This window comes from Castor canadensis, chromosome 1 (genome assembly GCF_047511655.1).
Source record: "Castor canadensis chromosome 1, mCasCan1.hap1v2, whole genome shotgun sequence".
Classification (NCBI taxonomy): Eukaryota; Metazoa; Chordata; class Mammalia; order Rodentia; family Castoridae; genus Castor; species Castor canadensis.
The window spans coordinates 182,382,832-182,391,954 of record NC_133386.1 but is presented as its reverse complement, the minus strand read 5'-3'; the positions used below and the strand labels follow the sequence as shown (position 1 = coordinate 182,391,954).

Here is a 9,123-nt window from a genome sequence, read left to right as displayed (position 1 = left end):
TTTGAACTCAGGGCAGGGACTCTACCATTTGAGCCACACCTCTGCCCTTACTTTTCTCCTCACCCTGCCCTTGGCTTAGGAGGTGAAACTTTCCACCAGCCACCTACCAGGTAGAGGCTATGAAAGATCAGGTTTTCCCTTCCTCTTTCAAGCAGATTTGCTTTGCTTTAAAGGTTAAGATGGTAAATTTTGGGCTGAGTCGTTAGCTCAGTAGTAGAGCACCTGCTTACCATGTACAAGGCCCTGGCGTCCAACCCGAGCAATGAAAAACAACAAAGAAGGATGGTAAATCTTACCAGATTCTACCATGGGATTTTTTTTTTTTTAACAGTTTGTCACCGGGAGTGTAGGGGCCAAAAATTCACTTGGCACAGCTGTCAAAGCCAAGTTTCAGGTGTCTTCTGTGTGACTGCCTATTGCAATCAGATGGCCATGGTAGCCTCATCTGGGCCTGCTTTTTCCACTTCCTTGCCTGCTTGGGCTGGGCCAGCCCAGCCAGAGCACAATCAGGCAGTGATAAGATGGTGATGAACACCGGCCCTGAGCTCCAAGGAGTCCCACTGCACAACTATGGCTGTCATCTCGGAACCTTAATGCATAACACGGGTAGCCTCCTCTTACTAGCTCTGTGCAGTCCTAAGGGGGGCAACTGGAGCATCAAGGCTGTGGCCAGGGAAACAGGAAGGGAGGAGGAGAGAGAAAGAGCTGTTTACTTGGGCTGGGCTACTGGCAGAGCCTATGCTGAGGTCTTCGAGGACCAATTTCCCAAAGCTTTAGCGGCAGTGTCTCCGGGGTGGAGTGCAGAGATGTTTCACAGGAGTAGGACACCACTGCTGGTCATGGCACAGCTGAGCATTTTGCTTCTGTCAATCCCAACTCAAGGGGTGGTCAGCAGGAATGGTCCAACATTTCTGACCCACAGGTTGGGCAAATGCCCTTGCTGCAGTCAGGTTTAGGATCAGTGTCATATGTAGTTAATGTACTAACTGCAAGAGTGCACAAAACCTTTCTGGCAAGAGTGGGCTGAGGTTTGGGCTGAATTTATAATCTGAGGGTCTTTTTGTTGTTTGGTGGGACAGGGGTTTGAACTCAGGGTTTCACACTTGCAAAGCATGCGCCACTTGAGCCACACCTCTAGTCCATTTTGCTCTGGTTATTTTGGAGATGGGGGTCTTGTGAACTATTTGCCTGGGCTGACTTCATACCTTGATACTCCCAATCTCAGCCTCCCAAAATAGTATTACAGGTGTGAGCCATCATGCATGCATTGAGGGTCCCGTTTTTGTTCTGCGGTCTGACTGACTTCATTCAACAAGAAGGGAGGTGGACAGTTAGTCTCTTTTGCATCTAGAACGATTTCTGCCTTTGGCACACTGGATCCCCTCCCATGCCACCACTAAAGGCGTAAAACTAGGAACCCGTGCTAGCTTTGCCAGGGTTAGGAGGCCTGCAGGCAGAGCCCCTGGGGTCAGACAGGCCTGGTCCCTGCAGGGCCCTTCTCTTCCCAGCTCCCCTAAGAGTTCAGCACCCTTACTGGGGTCATTTATCAGATTAGGGCAGCAAAATAAACTTGCACAGGCGCTTAACTTCCTGCTACTTCCCTCACTTCCTTCCCTTCCATCAGGTTCACTCAGCCACAACCCTCTTACTAACAGTAACCGCACCCTCCTGTCTTCTGCTGGAAAATGGCAGCATCTACCACTTTTCCTTCCCTCCCAGCCAGGACCATCTCCTACAGGCAAAGTGTGTTGTGTAAGGAAGAATAAAGAGCTGATGACAGTGGTCTACCTCTCATGGAGATTTTACTGCAGGTGTACTTGTGATAAACATTTTCTTTGAATATTAAAATGCACCACTCCACTGTCATGGGAATAATACAAGGCAAATGAGGCCCTAGGAAGCTTCCTGACTAACCCAGCACTGCCAGCACCCTGTGGTCAAGCCCCAAGGACTTTCTGAGCTTCACAAGGTCCCATCCTCCCCTTTTCAGAGAGCCTGATGGTGACCCAGACCTGCCTAGAGGTGGGAAGGGGTGGGTTAGGTATCCAGACAACTTGTGGGACAGGAAGTTGTAAAGTACAGAAAAAATTTTATTGGAAATCTTTTGAATACATTTCAAAGTATAGCTCAGTTATTTCCAAAGTACACTAGATGAGGAAGAGAGCCTTTGCCACCTGGAGGCAGTTGACTGGTCCCAGCCTCTGCCTGGGGATACTGTGAGGGTCAGTCTAGGGCTCATCCTTTCCATCATGCAGGGCCAAGGGCTGCCTGGATGGCTGCCCTGCTCTTTCTCCCTGGCTCAGCTCAGTCAGGGCTCAGCCTCCCTGGCCTTTTCACAGGGAGGAATCCTGGAGAAAGGCTACTGCCCAGAAGCTATGAATAGGGAGTCAAAGACGACCTCAGACAATAGCAGGCCTTTCCCTGCAGGGGCTGGGAGGGAAGGCAGTGGCCAGGATGGGGACATCAATTTACCAGGGCTCTTCCTCCTCAGCAATGGCCCTGGGGGCAAACCTGATTGGTTCAAAAGGCCATGGATGTGCCATGGCTCAAAGACAAGATGGCCAGTTGGCCACCACGTCTGGGAACACTTCTCTGGTAGCAGAACCATGTACAGGGGCAGGGCTCCCCTCCAAAGCCCACTCCAGCCCTCAGAAATCAGCCTGGTAGTGGGAACAGGGTCACGTGCAGTTCACTAACATGCAACTGAGAGTTAAACCTACTCCACTGAAAAACAGCTGCTGCCAATGAGTACCGAGAGGGCCAGGAGCACAAGGCAGTCTGGTTCTGCTAGGCCAGGCTGGGAGAGGACAGGTAGTGAGGCACTGGACTTCCTCAAGCAAAATACCTGAAGAGTTAAGTCGATCACATGCCCCGCTTTGGTTTCTCAATAGGAAATCATTCCAGCTTGTAAACCCAGGGCAATGTACAGACCCTGGTATTAAAGAGAGGTGGTGACCAAGGCCAAGCAGAAGGAGGAGTCCAGCCTCGAGGATTAAGAACAAGTACTCCAGTAGCAGGGACACACCCATGCCTCTTGGACACTGCATGTGTGCAACTCTGAGGGGTCACTGCATTTAAAGCACCTCCAGGACTTCCTGGGCTGCCAGAGGGAGACACTGCAGAAGCTGTGTGCAAGTGATGCACTTACCATGAGTCTGTAGGTGTGCAGGGGAAAGCCTGCTGTTAGTTCAGATGCAGTTCTTGGAGGTCACTTGGCCCTCACCAGCCCCATTCTCGGATCCCACTTTCTATGCAACGGGAAGAAAGAGCCTCCATCCAAGCAGTAGCCCAGATCCCGAGGAACCTCCACAGGAGGCCTCTGTCCCAGGAAGAGGCCCTGCGCCTTCCCCAAGTGAAACATCTAACCTCAAACATATTTTCTCCTATAAAATATCTGATTTCTCTGAAAGTAATAAATATTTACCATGTCCTCTAACCAAGGAGCAGCAATCTGGAGGAGGGAGGAGAAGGGAAAAATCTTTACTGTGGCTCTTGATAATAGAATCCTAGAGACACAAGATTCAGTCCCCCTTCTCCCCGACATGGAGCTGAGGAACTGAGCAAAGGCAGCCACCAGGGCAGCTCAGACCTCTGGTAAGGGCCAGCACAGCCTGTGGTTCTTGTCATCTTGGGTAAGCATGCCTCTCTTACTGCCTAAAGCACAGGCAAGAGAAGAGAAGAGACTGAGAGAAGACCTAGGAACTAAAAGAGACACCCAGAGGGCCTACACGACCCTCGTTCTTCCTCCCAATGCTCTCCTTCCTCTTTCTGCCTTTCCCCAGCCTCTGGGCCACCAGCTGGGATGTCAAATGGTTTATGGTAAAAACATACATGCAGTTCCAGCTACAGGGCAGACAGAGAGAGGAGGCTGGCCACAGCAGGAACTGCATGACACCTTTTGTGAATCAACTTATGACGGGTGGGAATGCAGATGGCCCTGCTGAAGTTTTGTTACAATGAGTCTTCCATCTCCAAGGCCAGAGGGTGAGTCCTCTCAAAGGCAGTCACTTGGCCTGACCACCACCATGGAGTCTCCAGGAGATTCAAGAGCAGGGCTTCTGGATCCCCATGGGGAACCATCCTTCCCTCTACTCAGCTAGGAGCAGCATGAGAGACAGGAACAGCGGAGGAGTGGGAGGCTCTCTGTCCCCTGGGACCATAGAAAGGGATGCTGCTAGTGCTTGAGGAAATTACTGCAGAGTTTCTACAAAGGCATCAAATTCACGGACGTTCTTCTCATGAACAGCCAGCCTCTCTGGTAATGAGTCCTGCACCGGGAGGAGAGAAGAGGAGCTTATTCAGGCAGCCTTGTGAGAGGCAGCCAGCCAGTCACCCGGAGCTGAAGAAGAGAGCAAGACAGAGCTCACCTAGCAAGCTGTATGGGTGGGCAATGGGACAGGGGAAGGGACATATCTTTGGGGTTTTGTGGTGGCTGTGGGGTTGCGCGACAGCCTGGGGAGACAAAAGTGGACCACACACTCCACGAGACAGAAAGGGTAGAGCAGGCCAAGAATGGGATAAAATGGAGAAATTAAGCATGAAATATCCTTGGCACAGATCAGACTGACACTAGAACAAAGCTGTAAGTTTAGTGCAGTACAAATCAAGGAAAGTTTAAGGTTTTTCCACCCCCTTTCTGGGTATCAGAATGCCTGGGAGAAGAGGGACAAGGCTGCCACTGCAGTCCTAAGACTGTAACAGTACACCTGTGGGAGACCAGGCATCACAGTGGCTGGGGTGGGGCTGAGAAGGACAGTAAAACAGAGAAGCAGAGGACTGGAGGAGGTATGGCTTAAGCAGTAGAGCAACCTGCTTTGCAAGTGGAAAGCCCTGAGTTCAAACCCCAGTCTCACCAAAAAAAAAAAAAAAAAAAAGAGAACCAGAAGAAAACAGAACCATGGGCACTGCCCTTCCCTACAGTGCCACCAGCTACTAATAATACAGATTTGGCCCTTCCCAGTGGTCTGCCTCATTAGGAACAAGCAACAGAAACTGCATCTGTGGGGCCCAACTAACACAGGGAGATCTGCCTACAGTGGAGTTTAAGCACAAGGGACTTGGGAGAGGCTGGAGACTTGCCTGCTTCAGACCTCAAAGTGGCCTGGAGACCCTGACAGCAGAGGGTCACAGCTGCCCAAGTAGGAGGAAGGCCTGGGAGCCAGCTAGTACCGGCTGTGGAGCACATCAATAGCACTGGGAAGTTGGTAGTTCAGAGGGTTCAGCTCAGGAGCCAGGCCACTTGGGATGAAAGCTTTGTTTTGCCTGGCTCTGGGTGACCATGAGCAAGTTACTCACAGTTTTCTCTTCTATAAACTGAGATTAAAAAAACATTCTTTAGGGCTACTTAAGACTCAAATTAAAGCACTGAGAAAAATGCTTGATAGGAGTTGGCAGTACAGCTCAGTGGTACAGTGTTTGCCTGGCATGTGCCAAGCCAAGGGTTCGATCCCCACTACCATGGAAGGAGGGAGGGAAGGAAGGAAGAAAGGAAATCTTGGTGCTTAGGCCACTCTCATCAATGTTTTTTTTGTCTTTTTTTTTTTCAATCAATGTTAATATTATTCCTACTGAGCATCGTTTTCTGTTAAAGCAAATTAAGGCCAGATCTTCCTAGGGCCTGTAATTCCACAGTGCTACTTTAGACAGAGGGACATTGCCATTTTTGTGAAGTAGGGAACCCTGAGTTTGTGGCTTGTGCAAGGCATTCTTCTGTCCTTCAGAGGCAGGAAATAGGCAATGCCCTAAGCAGAGATGTGGTAATTATGGTCAATCTCAGGACACCTGGCCAAGCTTGAGCAACACTAGATGCAGGAGGGAGCTCGCCAAGGAAGACAAGATCACTGATCCTCGGAACCTATGTGCTCCTCTGCCCTGCAGAAAACAGCAGGCCCAGGACAAGAGTGTGTGAGAAAGAGAAGGTGCAGAGAAAAGAACAGAGCTCAAGCAAATTCAAGATAACTGTCAGGTGCCACACACATCTCAAACAGTCCTGTTTGTTACAGGAAAGATGGAGGCACAGTGGTGAAAAGAATTAACAGGAAGAAATCTGTAGGCCTGTAACACAGGAATGACCATCAAATGAAGATCTGAGGAGCAGCAATGGTGAGGAAGAACTTTCCGTACCAAGTCTTCAGCCATGGACTGGGCTCCAATATCTATGGAGAGGCTGCTCAGCTGAGGGGGGTTCTGAAATTCACGATAGAAGGTCCCCAAGTCCATTGGAAGAATGTCGTCTTTAGAGAAAGCTGGTTTCTTTAAAAATAAGACAGATTCAGTTTAGCTTGCCTTGCACAATGAAGGAAAATCATAGTGGAGAGAACTATCCTCTTTCTTTCCAGGAACTATCAAAGTAAATCTTCTTCCAAAATTATCTTAGGGAAAGGAACCTTTACACCTTGCTCTTCTGGCTACAGACTTTTAATCTTGGTGATAAAATTCCATTACCTGGTTAGGTTTGTGACCACTTCCTTCAACTCCTTTCCTAAGTGGATACTGCTGAAAACCCCATTTATAGTTGAACTGCATTATGGCTTTCAACCAAAGACATGGCACAAAGTATCTTTTAAGGCTTCCAAATGTCTCCTTAGCCAGGACAGCCCCCTCCAAACCATCCAATCCTTCTGCCTGCACCAGCCCATCTGTTCAAGTGCAACAGGTGTTGCTAGGTTTATCTTTCTGGAACAGCAAAGGTTGAGGGAGGGGATACCAACTTACAAAGTCGATCATCACAAAGTCGTCATGGGCATTACTGCTGCTGTCCCCACTGGAGCCATTTGAGTGCAGGCTGCCATGGAGAGGAGATGTTGTTTCTGGGGAGTCTGGAGGGTTCACCTGGTTCAGAATAAGGCAGAGTCAGGGTTAAGTCTGTGAACCAAAAGCATGTTACTGTGAGCTACATGACGGCTGAATAAGGAACCTAATGCTGGCTGCAAATCCAGAAGCCAAGGGGTGTGGCTTACACTCTGTGTAGGACCTATTGACTGTGTGGCCTAGGAAGGATGATGACTACTGTACCATCTACTGGAAACTAGTAGTCACTGGTGGGCTCACCATAGGATCAGCATCTTCCAGCTCCAAATTCTTAGGAGCAAACATGGCAAAGGGGATGTCCAAACTTGTCAGAGTCACCTGAAGAGACACAGGAGAGAAGCATTCATGTAGGCCCCTCCCCAGGCTCTCAGGCTCCTTATAGGCCATCAGAAGCCCAGAGGTCCAGCAGGTTCCCACACCTAGGCTGACCATGCTGTCCTGGCTTCCTTGTCTTCTTGTCCCATATCACATTAAGCCCACAGCAGGGGACCCTGGTAATTCTGCTGGGGAAACTTGATACACAGCAACTCAGGAACAATGTGTGTCACTGGCTCCATGGAGGAGGAATTTCCCATTTCAAGATTAAGGTTAAGGCAAGAGCACAGTACATGGTTGTGTACTAAATAATGTCTAGATTCCAAGACAGAGGTGGGGGGAATCACAAATAATTAGTCCTCTCCCAGAAAAATTTATCTCTCTCTCTCTCGCTCTCTCTCTCTCTCATACACACACACAAGTTTGCAAGCAGTCTCAGTACTTGCACAAGATGCTGTCCATAGAGCCTTACTCTAAGGACACAGACATTCTCACAGGTGACAGTGGCAGATGGTGACCTGGTTGATGGGTTTGTTGACAAAAGCTCCCACTTTTCGGACAAAGATTGTCTCCAAGACATCATGTGGGGAGGCCCGTCCCTCGCTGCTGTTGGATACAGTTTCAGTGTCCTCACTAGAAGAGAAAATGTTGCTCATTCTCAAACCACAGAACAACTTGGTTCCCCATAAGTCTACACTCTTGTGAGGCTGTGGCCAGGGCAGGAATTGGCTGCTGCCACTGTCCCCTGCCTGATGAGTTAAAAGTAGACTGCTCTGGCTATAGCAACTAAATATGTGAATAAAATTCTGGGCTCAAGGAATTGCTCAAGTGGTAGAATGCCTGCTTAGCAAGGCTGGACTAGATGACCTTCGGCCAATCGGTTAACCCTGAGGTTCATTGTCTTTATTTAGTTTATAGCACTAAGGATGCAACCAGGCCTTGTGCATGCCACAAGTTATGCTGCAGCCTTCTAGTCTTTACACAAGTGATTATGTAAAGTGATTGAAATTCATAGAATCTACTACTTCAATCATCAGAAAAGATAGGGTCTATGTAGCCCAAGCTAACCTTGAACTCTCCATTCTCCTGCCTCAGCCTCCTGAATGGCTGGTATTACAGGCATGCCACCAAGCCTGGCTTAATTTCTTTGTTTAATGGGGGAAACAGGCATTTTCAGAGTTTCCGTGAGGCTCTAATACAGCAGAAAAAGAAAAATCAGTCCCAACCCCAATCACAGATATCCCATGGCCTTTGACTTCAGAGCTGTGGAAAACATCTTGTTTTGGTCCTTAGGAACCAGGAACTTTTTTGGGGTGGCGGGGAGGCAGTACTGTAGTTTCTGGAGTTTGAACTCAGGGCTTCATGCTTGCTAGGTAGGCACTTTACCACTTGAGCAGCTCTTTTGTATGTGTTGAGTATTTTCGAGATAGGGTCTCATGAACTATTTCCCTAGGACTGGCTTTGAACAACGATCCTCCTGATCGCTGCTTCCTGAGTAGCTAGGATTATAGGCATCAGCCACCAGCTGACATCTGACAACATCTTCACTGGATGGGGTAATAAGAACCAAGTCCTTGCTGTTCCTTGTAAAGCCCTGAGCCAGCTTCCTTACATATCAGCTGTAATACCAGATTTTTATCAGGGAACTTTAAGAATTTCCCAGTTAGGGCACAAATGCCAAGCCCAAACCCCTGTGTGTCAGGGTATCCAGGGCCCTGGCTGGCCTCACCAGTGGCAGAGCCACAACAGGGACTCACCTGCTGGAAGGTGTGGCAGCACAGTGGATACCATCAGCAGGAGTGTGAGTTGCCAGTCTCTCTTGCTCAGCCTGGGCAGCGTGTACGGGCTGGGTGGGAGCAAGGGGTACTCCACCTTCCTTCCCAGGAACCATAAGCTTAGGGGGGAAATGGAAAGATACAGTGAATCACGGCAGTGTCAGGCTAAAGGGGAACTTCCTATCCTAACTTGACGGTGTCTACTTTCAAGAGGTAGGTAGAC

At 49.1% G+C, this 9,123-nt stretch overlaps 1 protein-coding gene across 9 annotated transcripts in view; it reads right to left on the bottom strand.

Annotated features, from left to right (window-relative positions):
* Positions 1-2,069: 2,069 nt before the first annotated feature.
* Positions 2,070-9,123, bottom strand: part of Atg13 (autophagy related 13) — a 42,681-nt gene continuing 35,627 nt past the window's right edge. For all 9 annotated transcript variants that reach the window (XM_074044723.1, XM_074044726.1, XM_074044724.1 and 6 more), the window contains 6 exons: positions 8,883-9,019; positions 7,644-7,758; positions 7,051-7,128; positions 6,715-6,831; positions 6,124-6,252; positions 2,070-4,268 (listed from right to left, as the gene is read on the bottom strand). In XM_074044723.1, coding sequence (XP_073900824.1) covers positions 4,191-4,268; positions 6,124-6,252; positions 6,715-6,831; positions 7,051-7,128; positions 7,644-7,758; positions 8,883-9,019 — 654 coding nt within the window. In that variant the 3' untranslated portion in view covers positions 2,070-4,190. The remainder of the gene's footprint in view (positions 4,269-6,123; positions 6,253-6,714; positions 6,832-7,050; positions 7,129-7,643; positions 7,759-8,882; positions 9,020-9,123) is intronic.